The sequence below is a fragment of the Tamandua tetradactyla genome, chromosome 3, assembly GCF_023851605.1.
Source record: "Tamandua tetradactyla isolate mTamTet1 chromosome 3, mTamTet1.pri, whole genome shotgun sequence".
NCBI lineage: Eukaryota > Metazoa > Chordata > Mammalia > Pilosa > Myrmecophagidae > Tamandua > Tamandua tetradactyla.
In genome coordinates, this window is record NC_135329.1 from 68,928,698 (window position 1) to 68,955,209 (window position 26,512).

At 45.0% G+C, this 26,512-nt stretch overlaps 1 protein-coding gene across 17 annotated transcripts; it reads left to right on the forward strand.

The window, feature by feature from the left end:
- LOC143677370 (uncharacterized) lies at positions 1-26,512 on the forward strand. 17 transcript variants are annotated; one of them, XR_013172538.1, is made up of 5 exons: positions 10-112; positions 2,116-2,285; positions 3,353-3,406; positions 5,098-5,279; positions 11,979-12,341. XR_013172538.1 is itself a non-coding variant. In XM_077153234.1 (4 exons), exons 1-4 carry the CDS (start codon positions 2,325-2,327, stop codon positions 20,822-20,824), a joined length of 453 nt encoding a protein of 150 aa, XP_077009349.1. In that variant the 5' UTR covers positions 2,292-2,324; the 3' UTR covers positions 20,825-21,905. The 17 variants fall into 17 exon arrangements, 2 of the variants coding, with proteins under 2 accessions (XP_077009349.1, XP_077009348.1); XR_013172536.1 differs by having other exon boundaries at positions 5,070-5,279; positions 11,979-12,338; XR_013172533.1 differs by having other exon boundaries at positions 3,353-4,140; positions 5,070-5,279; positions 11,979-12,326.

The following is a 26,512-nucleotide window of genomic DNA, read 5'->3' on the forward strand; positions in this document are numbered from 1 at the left end:
CTATGAAAGTGGACCTTGAGAGAGGGGCCATAGGTATCCATCCTTCTGTACCTATGAATTCACACAGTGCTTGCCCCAGGAGGTGACCAACAGATCATCACTGAATAAATAGGTAAATGAGTGATGCAAGGATTTTTTTTTAAATAAAGTGAAAGTTAGATGAATGGACAGGATTTAAAGATAATGCATACTTGGCTATTCTACATCACAGGGCAAGTGCTCCCTAGCCAGGCAAAGTCTTGCTTCTGATTTGAACTGAACTAATGAGCAAGCCAGCAGGTAGGTGTTCATGGCGTCAACTCAAAAGGGCTCAGAAGCATCGCTGGAAAAAGATAAATGAGCGAGTGAATGAATGAATATGTATTAGAAGAAAATGGAATTAATATACAAGAATCTATTTCACGGAGGAATATGTGATAAGTGAGGTTCCAGTCATCATCGATGGTTTCTAAGCCACCTCTTGGGAAAGGACAGCTGATTTCCTGCAGAGCACTATTTTGTGGAGAGGAAACTGCAAGACTGGGCTCTGATGAGTGCCTGGAATGACAGGGATGAGTGAGTTGGGCCTCCGGCTCCAACTTCATGTCTCTCCTCAACACAGAACCCAACCTCTCCTTCTCCTCTGAAGTGCTGCTCAAAATATTCAAAGATTAACATCTTGAAGAGGCCCAATCATTGGCCTGGCCTCCATTTCAATGTCCTTGGGAGTATTATCACAATTAAAGAGAGATGCAGGCATTGTGTTGGGAAGAATCCCAGCACTGGCAGGCCAGGAGAGAAGGAGCTGAGGAGGGAGCAGCCCAGGTGCACCGGAGACTCTGGAGAGCTCCATCCAGCTGGCAGGGGAGAACTGTGGCGAGGCCCAGTGGATGAGGCCATTCAGTTCTCAGAACCATCGGCCTTTGCCTGATTCCAAGCTTACCAGCAACCGCAGCGTCCTGTGTAGTTTGGCAGCAGGAAATGTCTCGGTTAAGCCACAAAGAGCTGGCCTGTCTATTAGCTGTTCCCATTTCCCTTGTTAACTAACCAGCACGGTTCCTGGTTTGTATGCCTAAGTTTACCCCGTACAAATAGGCCTTTTCAAATGTTATCAACTCTTTGGTAAGATTGAGCCTGTTGACCTGTGAGACGGACAAGCAGACGCGGACCTTCTGCAGCCCCACCAGGCCTCCAGGCCTCCTAAATGCCAGGCTTGCCCTGCGGTCACTGCCGGCCTTGCCCGGCCCTTGTGTTCAGGCTTCTCTGTAGGACATTAGCATATCCATCCTTGGGATTCAGCTGAACTATTTCAGAACAAAGTACAATTATAAGCTCCTACATTATGTCACAATAGCATGAGTTCAAAAATCGTAATTTTCTTGCCAAGTAAGCATTCCTGAATATAGCTGTGCCTGCTTTTCTCCAGAAGCCATTCCATCTGGAGGTGCACACTCAGAGAAGTCACGCCTCTCCAGATCTGACAGACACTGAAGACAACTCACTTGTAATTCTGTTATTGTTTTTTTTTTTCTGTTTTTGTTTTTGTAAAGTGCCGGTCCTTCCCAGGATCTTGAGAGACGTTCTGGTTTTGTCATTTTAAATCTGTTCTTTCTCTACAAGCAGGAGCTATTCATTTGTGACTGACAAGTCTTAGAATATACAACAGAAAAGCTTAGACTGACGAATGCATTTTTAATATGTGCAGGGCACAGACCATATGTGCATGTTTAGTCTACCACCTAGAACTTGTTGAAGCTCAGAATGTGAAATAACAGTCACTGAAAATCCTCTAATTTGCAGGGGGCAGGATGCATACTTTTCCCAGAATTCTTTGCAAGGAGTCAGGTTCAAAGAGCGCACTGTGGATTTGGAAACACAATATAAATCTAAAGTAAAAACATGAGTTATTTATGAGCAATGGTATGATCAAGGCAAAAAAGTCCATGTCAAGACCCAGAAACAGCTTGCAAGTTTCCACTTCCTCACCCACCACCTCCCGCCGTCGTCTCTTTCCAAACTGTGCTTAAATTGGATTTCTTCCGAGCTGGAGAAAAGGAAGGCTCCAGAGCAGCTCAGCACATGTCCCAGCGCTGATGACAAACCATCTGACTAACTGTGCCATCTCTCTGTCGGCAGCTGCTGCACTCATTGTTATGGCCTGTCGGCTCACTCCGTCTGGGGCGTGCACACACCTCCGAAACCTGTGCCCCACTTCCTTCATTCACCCCTGCATAGTCGTCTGTGAGGCCTCTTTGTCACTGCACATCAGCATGGAGCTGTCAGGGAAAATGGTCCTATTTAGGAAGGTAAAGGTAATAAAGCTTCAGAAGGGGGGTTGCACAGAAATGCAGTCACATTTCAAAGCCAAACTACCTGAGATTCAGGCAGAGCAGCTGCACTTCTCAGGCCTGGAGCCCAAGCAGAGCCTGTCACATCTGCTAGCTCCATTCAGCTTCTGCATCAAGCTTGCCAGAGTCCTCAGATGGCAGTTTTTAAGCACTGCACAAGCTGCCATGCCACAGGTAATTAAGCTTCCTATGAGGCTACACACCATACTTTGTTGGCGAAATAACAGCTTGTGAAGGGAAGTGTTTAATTCCCTACCCCACCCCGAGGAGGTGACATTATACATCCCATGTTTAAAATCTTGGATGCCTACTTTTGTAGTAATCAATTTGGGGGGAGCGATTACAGATCACTTCCCCACACATTCTCTTTTGACCTGTGTCACTCATTTACGAGAGGTGACTATTATACAAATGTAGCAGTTAAGATGCACTGCGGTTAAGTGACATTTTCCTATCATCCTCACAAAAAAGGAAAAGCCACGATTCAAATCCTGAATCTCTGATTCCAAATCTCTCTTCAAACCTTGAAATGCATCAAGTTTAAGCATACTGCATGTCAGTCACTGGGCAGCCAGACGCCAGCTCTGCCTGTCAATCCTCTTTTCTGCTCCAAAGACTGGCCTGGAAATATTTCGTTTAGACCTCCATCATTTATGAGGATTATTCATGTCTATATATTATATAATGGTGTGAGTATTATATCTATTTATTTACATATAATAAATATAATGAAATGCACAGACCTAAATATACATAGATAGGCATACATACATATGTATACCATTCATCATAAGAGTTCTCTAGGGAACAGAACCAACCAGAGATAGCCATAAATATTATGAGATTTTATAAAAGTGACTAATGCAACTATGGGAATGCACAAGCCCAAATTCTGCAGGGCAGGACACAAAGTTGGCAACTCCCGTGAAGGTTTTTGATGAATTCCCTGGGAGAGGCTGGTTAGATGAAGTGGGGTTGAAAGTTTTCTCTTCTGCTTACTGACGTCATCACTTCTCCTTTTAAAGCCTTCAACTGATTGGAGAAACATCTTTTGCCGAAGACGCTCTCCTAAGTTGATGGTAGGTGTCATCAGCCACAGGTGCAATCAATCCACTGATGATTTAAGTCCACGAAGTGTCCTTGCAATAATAATCAGGTCAGTGCTCGCTTGACCAGAAAACTGGGCACCATTGTCTAGCCAGACTGGCGCATGAACTTAACATCGCATCACTGTAGACTCTTCCCCAGCCAAGTTGGGAATAGAGGTGGTGCTGGGGAATGAAGAAACGCTTGGCTTTGAGAACTAGGAGTTAAAGAAAATACCGGGTGCAGACACATGCTTGTTGAGCTGACTTGACTCAGTGAAGCTCACACTTCCAAAGAGACGGTGTGTCAGCCAAAGTGAACTGGAGAGAGGAGTTGAGGAAAGAGGACCACCGTGAAGCCTGGAGAGAGGTGCCCCTGGGAGGGGTGAGGGTGGGGTGAGAAGCCAGCACAGACCGGCCTTATCCGATGAAAGATGTCCTTTGGCAACATTTTCCTATAAAAGGTCAGAAAGTAGCTATTTTAGGATTTACAGACCATCCAGTCTCTGTCACCACTTCTGAACTCTGCCCAAGGCACGAAAGCCACCAGAGATAATATATGAACAAGCAAGCTTGGCTGGGCTCCAGGAAAATTTACAAAAGCAGGTGACAGGTTGGATTTAGCCTGCAGGTCATAATTTGCTGATCCCTGGACTAGAGAGTTCACCTTCTTTTGCTTTAATTCCAAGCTTCTCAAGAACCCTTTGATAACCAAGTACATGCCCCAGGTGAGCTTGAAGTGAGGTGAGGCGGGATCTCGGGTTAAGGACGCAGACTTCTTCTTATCTGGAAGAGGAAAACTGTCAGCTTGAAAATTGCTATTGCTTTTGTATCTTCCTGGTTCAGTACATCAGTAAGCGTTTGGCTTACTGACGTGTAAGCCAAAGTGTGGATGATCTCTGGATATACCAAGAAATTCTGCATTCTAATCCTCGAAGTTTGAGAACCAGAATCCAGGTGATGGTCAGTTCGCGGAGGTGAGGCACCTGGACCGGCACTCCCAGACTTAGCCCCTGGTCTGGCAGCCTGAGAACCCCCATCCCACTGCCCAGTCTTTCTTATACTTTTCTCTCCATCTTGCGCATTTGCCTTCTGTTCACCCCATTTCAAACTGTTAAAAGGTACCAGATACTAGATTTTCCACTTGGGACACATCCAGGAACTTTCCCGAATGCCACTGCCATTGTGCTATCTGCAGATAGGAAAACTCGTCCCTAGCTGACAGGGTGGCTTCCCTAGCTAAGTGAGGAAGCAGATAGGAGGAGGCGCCCCAGGGTCTGGCCTGCAGGAAATGCCCAAAGCCTGGAGGTGGTCCCGGAGGGTGGCAGAGGTCTCTAGGGCCCTCATCTCTGGCGTCCCCTCTGCAGGAGAGGGTCAGGAACTGGCCCTCTGATGACTTGCTTATTTTGCATCCGTGGCCTAGAGTCCACCACCTGGACTGACCCTGGTTTCTGAGACCCCATAGGCCTCCGAGGGAAAAATCTGTGCCAACCCAGCTCCGGTGATTTGTAAATAAATGTGGTAGCAGATGGGAGGAGTTAGATATTTTGTCAACATAGAAATCACTTTCCCAAAGTGAGTTTCCCCGTCTAAGGATAGTGCCCTTAATTTCCGCAATTACGAATACCCGCCATATGTTAGACTCTCTTTTTAACAGCTTTCAGACGCAGCTCCTCATCCTTCAGGTTGCTGTGCTGTGTGGAAGCCACCGGAAGGAACCGCTGGGACAGCTGGAGGACAGTTCCCCAGCCCACGCTCTCAGGGGCCTCCGGGAGCCGTTCTCCAACCAGGAAAAGGGTAAAGAGCAGGAGCGAACGCTCTCTTCCAGGTCTGCCGGAGGGTCTCTGACTGAAGTATGTTGCAAAAGGTGAGACTAAAGAGGAGGACAATTTCCAGAGACAGTCTCCCCAGAATGACACAACAGCAGTGGTGGCAGTGTGTGTGTGTGTGTGTGTGTGTGTGTGGTAGTGTGTGTACATGCAGGTGGTGGGGGGTGTATAGTTATGTGTGTATGGTGGGCGTGCATATGTATGTGGTGGGGTACATGCGTGTGTGCATGGTCGCAGTGTGCGTGTGTATGTGTGTGTGGTGGCAGCATGTGTGTGAAGGGGTGGTGGGGGTCGGGATGTGTAATCATGGGTGTGATGGGTGTGCATATGTGTGTGGTGGGGTGTGCATGTGTGTGCATGGTGGTAGTGTGTGTGTGCATGGTGTGTGTGTGATGGGAGTGTGTATGTGTGCTGCTGGTTGTGTGTGTGTGTGTGTGGTGTGTGTGTGTGCATGTGCGTGGTGGTGGTTGAACGTGTACGTGTGGCGTATGTGTGTGCTGATGGTAGTGTGTGTGCAATGGGAGTGGGATGTGCACGTGATAGTGGTGCAGGCGTGCATGTGTGTGCTCAGGGCAGGAACTGGCTGAACGCACAACGGATGAGGTGTAGGTTGAGCCCAGCCGCTCTCCCCGTCCCTGCACCATCTCCCTGAGCGCAGTTAGAGGGCCATACCCACGCCGTGAGCACAGCTCTCAGGTCCCAGCACTGAGCAATGGCCTTCAGAGACAGACAGACAGACATGGGTTCAGATCCTGGCTTGGACCCTTTCTTGCTTTATGAACTTGCACAGCTCATTGGCCCTCTCTGTGTCTGTGAGCTGACTTCAGAAACCTTGGAAGTGCCCGTTGGTGGTGCACAGGTGAATAAAGGGACAGGTGAGCTGCCTATTGAGGGCACAGAATTTCTACAAGCTGAAAGGATTGGGACAAGATGCCAAGTACTTCAGTAGGTTGTTGTGATGATTGATGAGTTTTGAATATTGCCTAATGTGGTTGGACAAACGCTCAGTGGAGGACAGTGATGGAAATTTAGGGAGGGGGTGAGTTGGAGCTGCTCCCTCTCCGCCGTCCCCCCCAGTGCCAGGGCCCATTGCCTCTTGCCAGGTCTCCTAGCCACCCAACTTCACGGGCTCCCCTAACCCAACCCATTCTCCACAGCAATTCTCAGAGCAATCAGTGACCCTTAAAATTGCTCACTAGCTTCCCAAACCTTAAAAGATAAGGCCCAATTCACTTCCTGGTGCCTGCCCATGCAAAGAAAAAAGAAGATAAGGCCCAAACCTCATAGTATGCCAAAATCCTCTAAAACCTGACTGTGCCATCTCCCTGTCAGCTCCTGCCTCTGACCCGCATTTCATGTCCCGGAGGCGCCAGTGCCCCAGCCCCTACCTCCCACCCATGGCTCCCAGCCCACGCCTGCATGCCAGCCCCATACATTTTAGTTCCTACAAATTCTGCCATTTCTTCAAGACACAGTTCAATAGTCACTTCACTCGTCCACTCATCGTTCAGTTATGTTGGAAATGTCTTGAGCATCTACTATGTCTGAAGTCAATTGCTAGGAAGTCTTTAAATAGCTATTAGGAGTTCCTGCTTTTGAGATCCTGCATCTGACGGGAAACGGAGCACATGCGCACCTCGTTACCTGCCCACAGGATGCACCATACCTGGAGGACATACAGGAAGCTGCGATGAGGCCTGAGGAGGGAGGAGACAGCTCAGCCTGCGCTGGCTGCGGGCGCTGTCCCTCCTTCCCACCGCATCCCCCAGCACCGCCTCACCACCCTTCCTGGTTACTGCGGTTGTTTATTCCATGCATATCTCCTAGCTATGGCCGTCCTGAGCCTGATGCTCTGTCCCCTGACCACATGGCTAAGTCCTGAGTGTGTGTGAGTGTGGAACAGTGTGGAAGGTTCTACCCTCTGCGATCGGGAAGTCCCTTGCAGGTGAGGCGGGAGCAGGGCTGGGGCCAACTCCCAGGTCAACGTAAAAGCTATCCAAGCTTGGATGAGCCACAGTAGTTAGCAAAATTAGCCAATGTCAAGGGCAGGACAGAAACACAGCCCCTTTGTGTTTCACCTTTGAGGGAGGAAAGTGACCTCAATCCCAGCTGGGGTGATTTCACGGCACATTTGACGTGGGCAGTGACAAAGCCATCTGTCTGTGCAGGACTGTGTCAGCATGCCTCTCTCAGCTCCGACCGCCCAGCCTGACACCTTCACAAGCACATCACAGCCAGAGCTGAGGTCCTCAGACTAGCCTGGCTTCTCAAAGAAAGTAATATTGCTGTAATTTTTTCAATTATTGTCGCCTTCTACACTATCGTGTGTACTGATGTCACAATTTACAAAGTATTTTCACACTTTTTTTCATTTGAGCATCTCAAACATAGGAAATATTAGCCCGATTTACAGGACGTGGCAGGTACATGGGTCAAGGATTGGGGCGAGTCGCCCAGCCCACCTCCCACGCCTATTCTGTGTGCGACGTGACAATGACATAGACAGAGACTCCCAGTTGTTTCGAGTCCCACACAGACCCAGGCTTGTCTCGCTCTTCCTTATAACCCAGAGTGCCGATTCCGCATCCAGCTCTGTCAGTGAGAGGCTCTCAAGAGCTGAGTGCTGAGAGCCCCAGGGAAGGACAAACGCCTCTGAGGTCTGGGAGGCCTCACATGGCGGGGAACAGACTCACTCTGAGTGAACCAGGGATCAGCTCGAGGGCCGAGGAATAAACAGCAGGTGGACGAAGCCAAGGTCCTCCTCAAGAAGGAACACAGCTGATCATTCAGGAAGCCATGGGTGCAGCACACCTCGGGGTCCAGGCAGATGCTGGGCAGACCCTTGCTGGCAGGGATTCCAAAATCAGCTGGAGCTGGAAGCAGGTGACTTCCTGTAAATCCAGCCACCTGACAGGTTCCTGGGATCCTTTCATCAAATCCTAGTCACTGATGAGCACAATTGCCTCTGCCCACCTGGGCCTGTCAGAGGAGGGGTCATCAAAATGCCTGTCCCTCATCTTTGTGACTCTGGGACTGGTGGGCAGTGAGCTTGTATGCTGTGCTCAGCTCAGTCCCTCCTCCCTGTCCCTCTTCCCCTCCCCTCTCTCTCCTCTCTCTCCTCTCCTCTCCTCTCCCCTCTCTCTGTCCTCTTTAGCTCTCTCACTTCCAATCCTGACTCACAATAATTAAGTGTTGGGTTATGAGGACCAACACCTGCCACCCCACGTGTCATGGCATAGCTCACAAATCTGCTATTTCATTGCTGAAAGGATATCAATGGCTGGCACACAGAGAATTCTCCCGCTTTTTAAAACTCATCTGAAGATCTGCTGCTTGTGTAACTTGCTTCCTGCATCTACAGGCTCTGTAAATTTTTCAATCAATTACATGCCTAGCAGGGAAATTGCTATTAATGATGCAATAATAGCTGTGCTTCACTGCCACACAGCAGGCACTATGCTGGGAATTTTGTTGATCCCACCCTGATTGTCAACTTCCAAGTTAGATGGTGCTTTGTCCATTTCACAGATGCTCATGGAGAGTGTTACCTGACCAGATTGGTTTGAGTCCAAAATCCATGGAATCCAGGCTTTAAGAGTGAGGGATATTTCCCCTGGTGACACTGGCTAGTCACGGAGCTGGGAGTCAGCCTGGAGTCTCTCTGGTTCCATAGTCTATGCAGTTCCCACTGCAACATGCCGCTGCAAAACTGTCCAAATTTGTAACAACAGCTGAGTTTGGATTCCAAGTTTTATATACAAAACGCAGCTTTTGTTTTCAGGATCGCTATCAGAAAAAACGAGTGAAGAACTATGACCAGGGAATGAGGTCTCAACCCCCAAGTCGTATGGTTATTTATTTATGTGTGCTAGGGCTGCCGTGGTTGAAGACCAAGCCTACACGCTCCATATCTCAGAAGCAGTAACAGTTCTCTGACCTAAGAATCAGGGTTTCTTCTACCAGCATGGAAGATTGGGGCCAGTAAGGACCGGAAAGAAGATTTCTCTCAGGCACAGCTTCTGCAGAAGAAAGCTGACAAGGGAGAATCTAATTGATTGGGCTTTTAATTGAATATTAGAATAAATTAAATGCACAGCGTCAGCTTTTCTCATGCAATGAATGCATGACAGAAAACACGCTCTGTACCGTGAAACCTGAGTCACATGCCTCTCTAGACAGTTGTTGTGGTGTTGGGATAAACTCACTTAGCTACGATTACTTATATTCCAGCAAGATATGTTGCTGGAAATAATCACCCCTTCTCAAACTCATATTGATTCTCTACAATCCAAATGTGAGATGCTGATTCTGGTATCCCCTGCAGCTAAGTGCATCTTTGGGGAGCTTGCTGTGATGGGCTTCGACATTGAGCAAACCCGACCTAACCATAAGACACTGGACAGGATACGTACCTCTCTGAACCCAGCAATCTCCCCTGGAAAGTAGCCATGAAAGGAAGCCCACAGATTAAAGGAGGTGATATGCCTACAGAGGCAACCATACTGTCAGAAAGTATTAACTCTGCACTTTCTTCACTCCATGACTAAAGGTGCAAAGAGGACTCAGAGGTCATGGTGTTGCTTCCCTCATCCTTATATAATTGCAAACAATTTTGAATAATTTAGTCCTTTTCCTGACTCATTTCTCTCCCTTATTCATCACCACCGCAGGAAAAATTGTTTCCTTTGTGGGACATCAATATTCCAGGCACTTTACATCAATTATTATAATTTATTTGATGCTGAGCTCTATACAGTGAGATTGTTGGTATTACCTCCGTTTCACAGAGGAAAAAACTAAGGCTTTTTACAAAGGACGGTGGCTCGTTTGGAGTCCAGCAGCTGGTAACAACAGGACCAAGTCAAACCCGAGGTTGTCTCCAAAGCCTACGCTTACTTACCCTTTTTAGAGACCTTCACTCTATCACAGTAGCTCTCAACTGGAGCTCCCAACACCCCGTCCCATGCTCAGAGGCAGTTAAACAAGGTCTGGAGGCATTTTTCACTGTTGCAAATGGAGGGGGTGCTGCTGACATCTGGGGAGTAGAGGCCAGGGAGGCTGCTTAACATTCTCCAGTGCACAGGACCAACCCCTGCAAAGAGTTATTGGGTCTATACATGCTAATATTGATGCTGTCAAGAAACCTTGTTCTAGCATTGATCAAAAATGTCCTTGTTTTGATAAAGTGGATGTAATATGTCTGTATTTCTGGATACAGATGTTCATTCCCTGTTGACTCCCAGACACAAAAATATCTTACCTTTTCCAATTCTCCCGCAAGACATAAATTTTCCCGCCGTGTATTACATGTTCATGCTGTCGGCTTCATTTCCACAGCTCCATGTATACTGTCTCATGGTTTCCATGGTGAAAGGTCTATTGCTGTCTGCATACATTATTTTTTGCTTGTTCATGCCATTTTTTGTTAGAGAAATTGTGGGTTTACGGGAAAAAAATCATGCATAAAATACATGCATGACCACCCTATTATTAACACCTTGCATCGGTGTGGAACATTTGCTATAACTGAAGAAAGCACATATTTATAATTGTACTATTAGCTATAGTCCGTGATTTAATGTAGGGTTCAGTTTTTGTGTTATGCAGTTCCATGGATTTTTTTTAAAAAAACTTATTCTAATATGTAACCTAAAATTTTCCAGTGTAACCACATTCAAATATATAATTCAGTGCTGTAAATTACATTTACAGTATTGTGTTATCATCAGCAACAAGCATTACCAAAACCTTTCGATCATTCTGAACAGGAGGCCTGCACATTTTAAGCCTTAACTTCCCATTCCCTACCCCAACCCTGGTAACCTGTATTCTAGATTCTGACTCTACACATTTGCTTATTCTAGTTATTTCATAACAATGAGATCAGGCAATATCTGTCCTTTTATAACTGGCTTATTTCACTCCACGTGATGTCTCCAAGGTCCATCCATGTTTTCACATGTATCAGAACTTCATTCCTTTTTACGGCTGAAAAATATCCCATTTATATATGTATGTACGTTTTGTTTACCATTCGTCAGTTGATAGATACTCAGGTTGCTTTCATCTTTTTAATTCTCTATTTCATTTCTCTCTGCTCCATATTTATTTCTTTCCTCTGCTTGGGCCTCCAGATCCAAAGCAGCTGATCAAGAGCCTTGATCAGCGATCAACCCGGGCTTGCCCTGGACCTTGGAAAATGGATCTTTGTGTCCCTTTCTGGCACCTGCCAGCTCTTCCAGGAACCAGATCCACTACTGCCTTCCGGGGGTTTGGGTGGGGAACCAGAGCTGGTAACTGCTGTGCAGAGAGAGCAATTTACTGGCGTTTACTGCACAACCTCTTCATTTCCCTCGTCTCTGGATGCTGTACTTTATTCTGGCGAAATCTGAAGCTTCAAAATATTTGATTCAGTCAGTTCCTGCCAGTTTAATAGCTGTTCTGGTGGAGAGACTGGCTCTAGAGTTCCACCACCATTTTAGGATGAAACTGTCAAAGTCACATTGAATATATTCTATCCTCTTTTTAATTAATTTATTTTAATTAATTAATTTATTTAATTAATTTATTTTTTAATTACAATACATAGCCTGCCATCGAATTTAAACAATTTTACAATAGTAAAATGTATACCACCTCTAAAATAGAGTGGAAGGAATTATATAAAATAAAAATGCTATATCGGGTAAGGTTTTCAGAGGTCTCGCTCTCATTCATTCCCCACCTTCTTTTTACAGGGCAGCAGGTAGAGTTGTGGGAAGTCGTGATCTAAGCAGCAATAAATAAATCATCAGCACAGGCCTAGAAGAAGGCATGGCATACTCATTCCTGGGGTGGCTTTTACTGACTCACACACGAGATTTCATACAATAAAGTCCAATCAACACACACACACACTTCGTTTTAAGTACAATTGCATTTTCCCTCTTTATTGTTTTAGCAGGCTTAAAATAGTGATGGTTACCAAAATACCAAATGTAAACCTACAATCATGATGTAACTAGCCTGTGCTTTATGTGGGGGTTAGAGGTAATGTGCAGTTTGAACTACCTAGGGTACACAATGAAAATTTGAAATACATAGAGCAATTCTTAGATATCTGAAACCTCAAATTGAGTTCCTGGCATTTATTAGGCTTGACATATCATGTGAAAAGTGACACTAGACTACTTTCCATCTCTTATCCCCTAATGCCTCCAGGCTTTCCTTTACAAAACATAAGTACAACATTATCACCACCTGGCTCAAAAGACTTTAACTGCCTGTCATTTCCTAGATAAAAGCCCAGATCTTCAGCAGGGCATATAAGATGCCCTTACCACTGTACCTGCCCCAGTAGGCATCTTGTTCCCACTCTATTTCTAAAAGGCTCCGAGACAGTCACCTCACACAGACCCTCGGGCCCCTCCCGAACCCCGACTTGGTCCTGCTCTTCCCCCAGCTTCGGTACTGTCAGCTCTGCACTGGCCTACTGGGACCCCAGCTCAGGTCAGAGGGAGGACGTTGCTTTCTCTAATTCCTCAAAGCAAAGCTCAGACCAGAGTTATGCCAAGAAGACATTACTGAAGACCCAAAGACCTAAGTAAACAGAGAGCATGATGAAGAAGCTTCTAGAAATTGTAACTCTGAGACTTACAAACCAATGCCCAACTTCAGAATCCTTCTTAACTCCCATGTAAATTTATCGTCAGGACCCATCCCCACCCTTACACCGCACACTCTCCAAGCATCTCCACACCTGTGACTTTAGGCCCTACTCTTTCACCTCAGGTGAGTAAAGGAAAGGAAATCCTCCCTCCCTAAGTTTAAGAACCAAACCATTTCCTGCCCCAAGACAAATGAGAGTTGGATGACTCATTTCCCTTCCAGGCAAATCCTAGCCACAGGCCTGAAATCCGACCACCCCCGTTCTCAGCCCAAATAGGAAAATCACCCGTCCTGAAGCTTGGGTTACTCACTGCACCTTATTGTGTGGCCCAAACTCTTCTAGACGCTTGTGGTTGTCTTTCCTTGAGACTGACTTGGTGTGTGGCCTGGGTTTAACCTTGCTGTGGGAGAAGCAAGCCATCTCCTCCTTGTCTGCATTTTACAGATGAGGAGAGCGAAGCTCAGAAGGGACTTGCCCAAGATACCCACAAGTCAATGGTGGAGCAGGACTAGAATATCAAGTGCTCCCTTTTAGTATTTTCCTGAAATCTGAATAACAGGGAATTTTAATTGCGTGTGAATAAATACACGTAGAAAGAGTCAGCAGTTGAAGGAATATGAAAATTCAAGGCAGCCTTGAACATATGGAGACCAAAATTCAGTCACAGTACTCCTTGGGGACCCATCATTCTTGACCTAAAACAAAATAACTAAAACAAGAAGGTGCATCACTGGCAAAGGTGCAGAACACACTGTAATTGATGTAAAGGATGTATTTAGAAACCATTAATAATGCATGTAAGCTGCTGAATATTACTTTTCTCATTATAAATATTTAAGAGCACATGCTTTTAATAGCATAAGATATTACACAGGGATCAGCATAAACGAACGACGATAGCCAACAGTTACATGAGGTCCAAGGATAAACACCATTTCACGTTCCTGGAACGATCACAGAAGAAAGGTACTCTGAAACGGAAAAAAAATAAAGTCCACTCTGAAGGGTCCCCGAGTTTTACAGTTCTAATTTAAGATGAATTTATCATCCTTTATCACAAGCAGCTGTACAGATTCCATTTACGATGAACGGAAATAATTTTTCCTTGTGAACTTCAAGATGAGTTTTGGACCTTGCGTCTTTAGTGGAATTTTGGTAGCAATGATCAAGTTAGAAACTCTTTTCTTTGATTCTTTCATCAAGGAAGCCTTTGAATCTCTTTAGATGTCATTCAACTTCAGGTTTAAAAAAAGGGAAAATAATAACGGAAGAATCAAGAGCTACAGGATGGATAATTAGAACTAATTATGCAACTTGATTGAGTGGTCTGGACATTAAAGTTGGAGCAAACACTACTCGGCCTCAGTGGCAACCACCCCCACCCATTTGGGCTAGCTCTCCTGACAGGGAGGTCCACTGCATCAAATGCCTATTGACTAATCAAATCAGAAGATGGTTGCACCAAAATTGACACGTAGCAATGATTTCCCTGGAAACAAGCTCCTCACTGTCACTCAGGGAGAGGAAATAGAGTGGGGAGCCAGGAGCTGGAAAGAGAAATCAAATACACTTGGCTCAGAATTCTAGCACTGTCTACAAGCTGCGTGTCCTGGTGTGTGTACAAACCTTCCCTGGGCCTCGGTTTTATTCATGAAATGGAGGCAACACCAGCCCCACTCTAAGGCTAATGTGGGTACTGGCATCACTCCACGGCCCAGAGTCCACTGTCTGGTGTGCAGCATCCACTGACAAATCTTAGCTACACTCAGAGGAGACAAACAACTTCTCTGAGAGCCAGTGAGTTTGTCGGGAAGGACAGACACCTGGATGCCATTCGTGGCGCCTGAAGCTCTTTGACGTGACACACAAAGAAAATATTCAAATAGGTTCAAGCTGGGAAGCAAGGTTTACGTGACATGCATATTCTTCATTTTGATTTAAAAAGTCTCCCTTCCAAGTGATAGAAGTCTGGGGGCCCTGAGGACCAAACTTGGTTGTCACATCCCACGTGGATGAAGGCATGGGAGGTCACAATCCTCCTGCCCACGGACTGTGGTGTATGAAGCCAGGGGAGTCATCTGAAAAGAAGGGTCATGTGGGAAAGCCAAATAAGAGAGCTGAGAAGACCATCTACACAGATTGCTAATCTGAAGGCATTAGATATCAACCATATGGAAAGAGGTAGACCAAATTGGAGAGAAGTATCTGAACTGAGGGTTAAGCAGAACCAGAAGAACTGAGCAAAGAAAAAGCTTCAGGGTTATTTTGGGAAGCTGCAGTCTTTGGCATAAACATGAAGGGAGCAGCTAATGACTCTGACATGACATGAACCAAAGAGGTGTGCAGGGCTTCCTTTAATATATAGCTCTTCAAATAGAATGAAAGTAATTATACATATACATACATATATGTATGTGTGTGTATGCATATATATATATATGTCAGTATAGTGAACAGATATTTATTAAACCAACTCAGATGTGATAATATTTTCTTTCTTCTCTTGAGGAATAGGAAACATCTCCAGAGGCACGCCCATCGGTTATTCAGCTACCTGGTATCTGGTCTTGGTTCAGGTTCTGCCCTATAATCTTAAGCCAGCAGTTGCTCAAATCTGGAATTTTTCAGTCAGTGGGGACTCCTGCAGGCTGAGCATAACAGGTAGTATAAGTAGCTGAGATCCAAGCTTTAAGATGGAAAGGGATACTGTCAATTTAGGCAGAGAAGCATTGTTTGACTTTGCTACCACTTTCTCTAGTTAGCAGGATGTGACAAGACAGATCACCAAAAAGGAAGAACTAGAACTGAGAGAGAATCTGGCTAACATCCAGCCTGCCTCTCTCACCCCCCATTCTCTGAAGGACAAACCCCAAACTCTTCAACATAACATTCTAAGCTCTTCACAGTCTGGCTCAGCTTTCCTTTAGTACCATCTTCCTCCAAATTGATTCTCTTCTCTTTGCTTCCATCTTGAAGTGTTCACTGTTTCCCATACAAGTAGATATCTTGCACTTTGATGCCTTTTCTGGCAAGGCTGTCCCAGCCTGGAATTTCATGCCAGACTCTACCTATGTGAAGTCCATTTCAAAGGTCCAGCAATCATTTGTCTATTCAGTAAATGTTTACTGATTATGTAGTGTGTGTCTGGGCGTTGGTGAGAAGATATCAGAAACAGTACGTGATCTGTACACCGAAGGAACGGGAGGAGGTCAGGTGAGGTTTCCGGGAAGAAGTGTGTCTCTTCCCTCGTTCCCCAGGAAGGGGTGGTTGCTCTCTGATCAGAAGTCACACTCACATGGAGTCTCTTGTTCTAAAACGATTATCAGTTCCAACCTCAGACTAGAACTCTTTAGTCAATTTTAGCATTTCAGAGTAAAAAATCATCTACAAGGTTGTCTGTTGCCTGTTTGAAGAGGCCAGCTGGACAGTTCACAGGCACACAACTTTCTGCAAACAGGGGTTAGTCCTCAACTATGGGTTAAACGTGCATTTATCTACACACCTTATTTCAATGTTAGGTCACTTCCTACAAGTCTCAAAGTGAAATGGATTATTTATCTTATTTTAAACTTTTAAATTATTTCCAAAGCTGAGGAGGGTATTCTGGAAGCTCTTGGATTCAAATAGATAGTTTGTGCATGACTTTTTAGAGCCACTGACCTCTAGTTAGGGTCCTACTGAACCTGCATATAACTCCTGCCCGTGGACCCCAGAGGCCCACACCTGAGGTCAGCCTCAGAAGTGCAAGGATTTTATCAACAAACTGTTCTAGTAAAATGGAGCTGAGGCAGGAATGTTGGGTTATTTGCCCACATACAGCTCCTCCCTCTTGCATTCTCAGCAGAAGCTCTCTCCAATTCAGTTATCCCCTCACCCATTGAGCTCCTGGGACTCAAAAGAAGAAAAGTCCAGCCCAACCCAGGAGTGGTCCTAGCCATGACTGTTTCAAGAAAGGGCAATTTTATCTAAGGAAAAGTGCATAGGGGGCGTTCTCCCTTGTTCTGGGAAAATATCCAGTGCGACCCTCCGTGCTTTTTCTAGACATTTTGGCATGCATGTGCCAAAACTGCTGAGAAGAAAACCAATACAAATAGAAGAGTGGTGGCAAGAGAGGTGCCACAATCAGAGACCCCCTGATTATGCTACCTCTGAAGCCCACTCTTCCTCTGGATCCCCATACGTGTCAGCCAGTAAATGTGTTTAACCCATGTGAAGTTGGATTTTCACCCCAAAGCATTCCGACCATTATAGGAAAACTTATCATATAAAAGAATGAGACCCCTTATTGGGCTAAGTGGGAGAAAATCTGCATGGAATGAACATTTGGAATTTTCAGTCTTTGAGCATCATATTTAATCAGACACTCATGAAAGAATGGTACTGACTTATAAAAGAAAAAAAAAGATTTTAAACCCTTTCTTCAGAACAACAGCTGTGGGAGAGTGAAGGAAAAGTGAAGAGTGATGTCTTGATTGAACTGCAGGAAGAAAGGGCTTTTCTTAGGAGAAAGGTGAGAGCTCAGAGGCCAGCCTACACAGTCAAGAAAGGGAGAAGAGAGCTGCCTGCTCTGACTTCTTTCAGGACAGAGGAAGCCTTCGAGTCATCACTCCGTCAGTGTGTTTGGTTCAGGTTCCAAAGAGAGGCTGCAGGGGCTGAAGGGGTCAGTAAATCACACCTCGCTTTTCTCTCCTCTTCTGAGTTCCAAACAGGCTGAGAAATGGAAACAGGAATCAGTTAAGGGGACAAAAACATGAGTGTTACTGCTGGAGTCACTGGTTTGGAGAACAAGACGTCCATCTCGGCCAAACACACTTTTTATTATATCCCCGGTCCTACCTCTCAAACCCCAAGGAATTAAACTCCCCTCCACCACTCCAGCATAGGCAGAGAAACTGGAAAAATCCAGGTCTCCTTCTTCCTGCCTCTTCCTCCCTTGTGGGGACAGAACCTGCCTGTTATTAGGTTCATTACCTAGAGGCCCAGGGGAGAGAATGAGGCTCACTCTGACCAAGCAGCGCCTCAAGTGAGAATGAAGCTTGGGCGTGGGGAATTGTACCGTTCATCGCGTTAACACTCCTAGATGAGGGCCTTCCACAAATGAGCTAAGTCAGGTGTCTCTGACAGTGATAAGAGGGGCTGGAATTGCTATTCTAAGAATGCTTCTGGGAGCCAAAATCTGCTCTTGAACACACGAGGACAGGGAAGTGCAATTCCCCCTCATAGGAGATAGGCGCTTGAACACACTGGATAAGAATTCCAGAGAGAGCCCACATCCAGCTACTATTGAGAGAGACCTCTTAAAGCTGCAAATGGACAAGTGGGAAACCAACACTTGAATGCTAGGGGGCTATGCCTAGTAGATGCGGAAAAATGGAATTGATTAGCGTGCAGAAGACTGGGAATGTCAGTGTAGAAAATGTCAAGCACTTGTAGATCCATTTCCGCATGGCAGACTTGTCATCTGTTCCACTCCTGGTGCCCCCTTCCTTAGGTTCGATTGCAGGTACTATATGTGCCTCTAAAAAATATTTACAGGACATTTATGCTGTTTCAATGGTATAGTTAGAATAGATAAACCAAAGAAAAAAACAAACAATAAAAAAATCCAACCGTATATCACGTCAGCCTCAATTATATTTTTGACTGAAGGAAGGCTATTTCTTTTTTTTTTTTTTTTTTTTTTTTTAGGGGGGGGAAGGGAAGGAAAGACAGAGAGAAGGAAGGAAGGAAGGAAGAAAGGGAAACATCTTTAAACATTTTCTTGTTTTATTGTATTTTGTTTGTTTGTTTGTTTTTTACATGGGCTGGGGCCGGGAATCGAACCGAGGTCCTCCGGCATGGCAGGCAAGCACTTTGCCCGCTGAGCCACCGCGGCCCGCCCGGAAGGCTATTTCTCACGTGAAGTTTTCTGAGTAAGGAAGCTGAGAGTAAATAAGATTTGTTTGAAGAGAATATGCTTTCAAAGATCCAGAATTCATTAACTTTCTCCCTGTCACTGCAGGAAAAGTCACAAATAGAATCCAGAGGAATGTGTTTGGAAAACAGATATTGAGCCCAAACAGGAAGGTTAGTTCTACATGTAGTAGAGAAAGGACATGACCAACTTATGAAACACATCCAGATTTATGAAACTCAGCAAACCTTGCTTGAAAGGAACAGAAGAAAATCAAGAGAAATGAAGCACAGTAGGGCACATGAGGATCAGGAAGAGTGGTTCTCCTGCCATTGAAAGAGCAGAAGCCATTCAAGTGGTGAACAATGCGAAGGCTGAAGAAAGACCAAACTTGGGGAGAGCAGGTGGCCAAGGGTGTGGCAGAGCATGGACAGCACGTCTTGTCATCCTCAGTGACGCCATGAGTCCAGGGTCTGCTGTGGGACCCTCCAGCTGAGATGCTTGTGAGAAGGGGGATCCTACATGGGGAAGGAAGGTCTTCACAAGAAGGAACCAGTGCTGCAGGTTCCATAGCACAGAATCAGGGAAATACAGGGCAGGGCAGAAGCTGGCAACCACAAGGACACAGGAACTTAACTAACCCTTCCTCTCTGAGCACCTGCTCAAAACAGGGCAGACCTCATCTCAGCCCAAAGCTGAGGCAGGAGAATCACAGGACTCAACCACAGTCTAGACATTTGAATGTCTTGGGTGAACCTGAAGTAGAGAAATTAAAGAAATTAACAACAGGAACTCAAAAGAGGTTTCTGGGATGTCAGCATAGCAATTCTCCAGTGTTTTAGGCTGTTAGGAACGTTTCCAGTTGCAGTAGGACCCGATGAGAGAGCTGGCTGTACCCAAAGGCAGATATTCACCTCCAATATGGAAAACAGAGAGCTGCCACCCTTGAGGGATCACATCTTCCTAAGGCATTTAACTTTATGGGAGGCGGATTCTAGAACATTCTCAGGCAGGACAACATCCTGGCAAGAGTGAAATGGGATGTGTTTTTATGTTTATGTTTATGTTTTTGTCCCTGTGTAAGTTTCTTCTTCCAAATACCGATGATTCTTTGCCATTGTCTGTGGCGACAAAAGCAATGCGGGGATGGTGTTTATTGCATACTCGATTGTGGAAACATCTTGCTTTGGATTGCTTTTGTAAGAGCTGAGCATTGCTGTCTTTCTCGGTTATTCTCTGCTTTTTGTAGATGTCTGGCTGTTGGTGTGGTACTCTTGTATGTTGTACCATCCATTGGCTTTTCAAAAAGTGGGGAGAAAAGACATTGGGTTCGTTTAATTCAACTTGGGAGGTATGGAAAGCATTGCGCTCGTTAGAATGGAAGGAATGTAGGCCGAAGCCACTGCACGGAACTCAATTCTACTCACATACATGGCTGAGACCCTGACTAGTAAGTAGAACACGCCACTGGGAAGAACAGGGTTTGGGGCACAAATTCCTTTGAATTTTAGTATCTGAGCCCTGATTTCATTATCTGTGAAAAGAGAATATACATGCCCAAATCAGTTTACTGTGCACAGAGAAAGAGGTAAATTTTGTAAAGCAGATAGCCTAGTTCCTTGGGAAATTAAACAAAAATCCTCTAAAATAATTAGCTCAGGATCTAAAATATCAATGTTCGAAAGCTTCCTTCAATCAGCCTGCTCAACATTGTCAATGGAAAAATATCTTTTTGCCCATCTCTGGTGGCTGAAGGGGAATCTGGACATTGTTGAAAGTGACCATGTAATTCAAACCTGTAATGATTCATTCATACAATATTTACTAAGTGACTGCTATGCCCCAGGCACTGTTCTAGGCACCTGGACAGCAGCAGAGATGAAAGTCTCTCTTTTGAGCAAAATGGAGCCCTCTTGACTTTTCTCCTTCCCCTATAGACCACGAACCGTTCAAGGGCAAGGACCAAATATTACTTATCTCATGTTCTTCTCTGTGTCCTCAGCATCCCGGCAGAGAAGAGAGACACTATTGATGGTTGTTGAGATGACCTGCCGAGGGCTCTGCAGCATGGCAAGACTCAGGAAACCTCACAGGAAACCAAGCACCTCCTTTAAGAGTGTGCACCAGTGGGCAGACTCGAGTGGGTTTCCAGGGCATCCTCTCCTGAGGCCAAAACCTGGTCTCTGGACCTGAATCTTCCCTGGACTCTTCCCATCCTGAGCCTGCAATGCTTTCATCCAATTCAACTTCTGAGCCTTCGACTACCACTCACTGGCATGCTTCATCAACAAGCAGCAGCTTCTCCAATATTTGCAGAACATCTGCGTGGTGCTGGCCCTATGCAAGTGCTTTCTTTGGGTCCCGTTCATTGAATCATCATTAGAACTCCTTGACACAGACACCTCCTGAATGAGGAAACTGAGGCCCAGAAGGAATGCGGGACATGTTCAAGAGGCCACTGCTTGCAAGGAGCAAAGCTGGGACTTGAACCCTGGTGCCTTGACTTCAGATCCGGCACCCTCTCCACTTCAGCCCTTTATTCTGTTCCCACACTCTTCAAGCTGTAATCACTACCTTATACCCACTTTCAAAACAAAACACAGCACAACAACAAAAGTCCTTGGGGAAAATATGATCTCAACTTTACAATGTGTTTTCACTGACAAACCACTTTAAACCAATGACCCCCTTTGGCCCTTTAGAATGTCCCCATTTGACAAGGAGAAACCTACGGGTCAGAGAGAATGCCAAGTGTGCAATATCACAAAGCCAGCAAGGGGCTCACATAGAATTCTTACTCAGACTTGTTCGTTGCCTTCTTAGCCCAGTCTACTGGGCACAGTGTGATCCCACATGGTCTCCACATAATTATTTCAATCAATTGAAACCTGACTATGATAATAGATGGCATCATGCACAAAGCAGATATTCAGGATAATTCCCTCCAACAGATGCTTAGGCCAATTTCAATACATGTTTTGGGGAAAGCATGGGCAAGCCCAATTGGGTGCTGTCTAACCAAAGAGCCACAGAAGTTTGTCCAGACACAAGCTGAAGTTTTGCAAGGACCCCACTGAGGGGCCAAGACAAGGTGCTGAAATAAACATTACTATGTGGTGGCTTATGCCAGGGCTGTGGCAGACATCATCAATTATCTGTGCAAAATATATTCCTGTCCCTGTCTTCCCTCTAAAAGGGCCACAATTTGACCAGATGGCTGGTGAATCTCCAGACAGATGGATCATGACGGGTAAACTGGTTGTGGATTTCTCATTCCCCTTGATTAGTGATTAGATTGGGGGTGGACATGTAACAAATTCTGACCCAGTGAGATGTAACCACAAGTTGATTCTGTAGATCTTCTGGAAGGGTTTTGCTTTCCTGCCAAAGGGGTCAGATTTGTCTGGCATGGCTCCTTTAGCAATTTGCCTCTCCCTCTTCATCCTGTCTGGAATGCTGCTCTGATGCTGAGAGGTGCAATAGCCTGTTTATAATTATGAGACAACACCCATGCAAGACAGAACTCTGCACTCTAAGGATGGCAGAGGATGAGAAAAAAGAGACCTGTGTCCCTGAGGACTTCACCTATGCTACACCACTCACCTCTGGGTTTCACGCCAAGCAGGGAAAGTGGACTGGCTTCATTTTTGTGTTGTTCTGTTTTGCTTTGGGTATGTTGCAGCAAACACTGCCACAGTGCGAGTTCAAGTCCACACTGATCATTTTGAGTGCCCAGCTTACATCCACATTTTGGAATCAGGACTGGCTGATAGAGCTGGGTCTGGGATCTGACTACTCATTTCTATAAGAACCTTCCTCTTCGGAAGTTGTGTTAACTTTAAGATTTAACATTAACTTCAGTTAATGCACAAAAGTGTATTGTGCATTAACTGACTCAGCGATGTCAAGACTCCACCATCCAGAAAACTTAGCTGCTGGTTAAACTGGTTTCCAGACAGAAAACCTGGGGGACACTGCCTGGGCAGTTCACCATGATTAGCACTAGAGTAACAAGGAATGGAACACAAGGGAAAGGTGCTAACAACCATTAAACACCCACTACAAGCTGAATGGGGTATTCCGGGCACTTGACGAGGGTCACTCAGGGTCAGCACGTGCCAGGCATTCCCACAGCTGCCAGGACTGCACACAAATGGGGAGCCACAAAGACTTTGTCCTCCAGAGCTTGCATTTGAGAGAGTGGGGATCAACAGTCACAACCACAGAAGTGTATGTGTGTGTGTGTAGTTTATGTACATATGTGTGTGTGGTTTATATGTGTGTGCTTAGTTTACATGTGCATGTGGTTTATGTATGTTTAGTTTATGTATGTGTGTGCTTTGTGTGGTCCATGTATGTGTGTGCAGTTTGTGTGTGGTTTGTGTGTGTGCATAGTTCATATATATGTGGTTTGTATGTGTATGTGGTTTGTGTATGTGTTTGTAGCTTATATGTATGTGTGTGGTTTATGTGTGTGTAGTTTATACATGTGTATGGTTTGTGTGTGATTTATGTGTGTGTGTATTATGTTTATGTGTATATAGTTTGTGTGTATGTGTGTAATTTAAATATGTGTGTGAAATTTACGTGCAGAGTTCTACATGTATCTGTGTGTAGTTTACATATGTGTGTAGTTTATATATGTGTGTGTAATTTATATAAATACATGTTTATGTGCATGTGTGTAGTTGATATACGTGTCTAGTTTATATATGTGTGTGGCTTATATATAGGTACATGTGCACATGTTTAGTTTATATGTGCGTGTACTTTACATATGTGTGTGGTTTGTGTGTGTGTAATTTATATATGTGTGTTCAGTTTCTATATGTGTGCAGTTTATGTGTATGTAGTTTATATATTTGTGCATAGCTTATATTGTGTGGAGTTTGTATGTGTGTATGTAGTTTATTTATCTGTGTGTAGTTTATATACACATGCATGTAGTTTATCTATGTGTGTGTGAATGTGTGCATGTGTGTGTGTGAGTGTGCACATGTGTGGCTTAGAGGGGACAGTGCTGTGGAGAGGAACACAAGAGGAAAGGAGATGGGGCGCACGGCAACGCTCCCCATGCTGGGTGACCTGGACCCCCACCCCCGGCCTCTCCGCCCATCGTCTTGGTCTGCACACGAGGGGCTGCCCCAGGTCCCGCCCCCAGCCGACCTTCTCCCGGACAGACCCTCCTCTGCTTATGGACTGGCTCCCGCTTAACTGCGTCCGGACACACCCCCTCCAGAGTGCATGGGCTGCAGGTCAGCCTGCACTTCACTCTGTGACCCCTTCTCCCTTTGCTGGCTCCTGTCGGCCCCTTTTCTCTTTTATCACACTGGGAACAGTTGCCATTTTATAGTTGTGTGTTTTAATCATGTGTTATTAGTCAAGTAATTAGTTAAGGTCTGCCACCCCACTGGACTTCTGTTTATGCTTAATTTTATAACTCAGTGCTTGATGCTTAGTGTGAACTCAATAAAATAATGGTAGAATGAATGAACATGCCTTTATATATTTTTTCTTTTTTCTGTTCTTTCTTTGACTCATAAACTACACACATATATAAATTACACACAAACACACATAGATAAACTATACACACATAAAGCCATAGATGGTTTCCCAAGACCTCTTTCTGAAATGCATGATTTCAAACCCTAATTACACAGCCATTCATTCTCTAGGCAGAGTACAATCTTATTTATGTATTGTGTCGTTTGTAAACTGAGGTGGAGGTGATGAGTTTGAATAAACTCTGAAGATGCTTCTTTAGAAAGGATAGAAAAACCCACTCACATGCATACACACACACACACACACACACACACACACACACACAAATACAAATTCCCTCTCTAATTCATAAGGGGCAGGGGTGAGTGTAGACGCCAGGTTTGCCTCTCCCATCCACCCAGGCTGTTCATGTATAAAGGGCTGTTATTAAATGTAGACGCCCCCAGTTTTTGTGGGGACAGTGTTGCCCACCAGAATGATTACACGCATTAAATGGCATTGGTGTGACAGGCAGTATGGGATGACACAGGTGTCATTCAGCAAGGCATGTCACAAGGGTATCTGGCCAAAATCCTGCTGGCTGATTCAGTCATGCATTCATTATTTGCATATCTTTTTGAAAAGCATTTATAATTCACATAAACACATATGTGCCAAAGCATATAGTTCTCATTCTAAAACACGTGTTCAGCGATTTCCAACCAATTCTAGAGTCATATTCAGAATATTCTGTAGCTTCATCAAGTATCATTATGTTGAGGTACCTGGACGGGGTAGCCCCTACCTGGCTGTTAGAGTCAAGTTTGGATGTCCTCATGGGGCAATGCCAGGCAGACCTCTCTCCCCTGAGCCCCCTCACAAAATGATGCTTTATCTATCTATCTGTCTGTCTATCTATCTATCTATCTATCTATCTATCTATCTATCTATCTATCTCTCTCTCTCTCTCTCTCTATCCATCTGTCTATCTATCATCTATCCATTTGACAGGTATGTTGCAATACAAAAGCAACTAGCCTAGTATCTGGTAGAATGTCAAAATTCAGACCATCAGCACTTTCTGACAACAGAGCAAAAAATAAACAACCATAAGACACAAAAATTGTCAGTGTTAACATTTCCTGGTAGCAAGAAAAATAGGGTGATGGGAAAGACGAGCAGCAGCTTCCAAGAGGCCATCATTACAGAGATGCTTAAGTAAGGGATGCAGGACAAGACACAGGACCAGCGTCTGTAGCATTTCTCCAGAAAGTCTAGAAATGCATTTTGTTTGGTCACTTCTCATATGACTCCTCACACGGGGCAGTGAGTCTCAGGAATTGGGGCCTCTCTTGAGCAGTGTCCACTCCATCGCCTTCACTCCTCTCTTCCTCCTTCTTGATTCTCTATTTCCTTCAGCTCCATTTTTTCTTCTAAACCTTCTCTTTGCTGAGATACCAGATTGCCCCTGAAGGCATCCCCAGGGAAGGAAGTTCTAAAGGCCACCATCTCCCAAAACCTGACCTGACTCTGTCTATGGACATTGGGTGCTTGCTAGGGTCACTGGACAAAGGAAATCAGCTTTATCATGTTCATTATAATAACTCAAATTATCTCATTAAAGAACCGGGAGATGAGCCTTTGCATGTCAGCATGTTTCCTAGAAGCCCTTTAAAAGCAACCAGAAGGATGTGTAAATGAACAGAGAAAATGGAATTCTGTGGGACGAGACAGGATTTCCTTTTTCCAAGCCCATGATTGCATGGAGGTCAATAGGATCTGATGACCAGTAACGGTATTTTATTTACATAGAGCACTAGCATATGAAAATATTCAGCTGTAGATATAATAACAGTATTGCTTGCTGTTTTAATGACCACTGAATACAGGCCAGGCATGGTGAACAGATTTATTTTTCATCTCCCAACAACTCTGCTGGTGAGTGAGATGCCCAGGTCTTGAAGTTGGGAAATCCACACCCTGTCTCAAGTCTGCCACAGCTCTTAGATTTGTCCCAGAAGAGGTGGACTCTCTGTGCCTCACTTCTCCAGGAACAACCGAGGACCTGTCACCACGAAGGTTTGCTTCTCTGCCACGTTTGTCCAAGACATTAGAGCTTCCTGGAGGACTGTCACCAGCTAACTATAAAGCATGTTATTACCTGTTATTACCTTCCCAAACCACGGCAATTCTTTGTCACTTTATTTTTGAAAAGAAAATTGTACTTACCCAAAGCGTTTCAT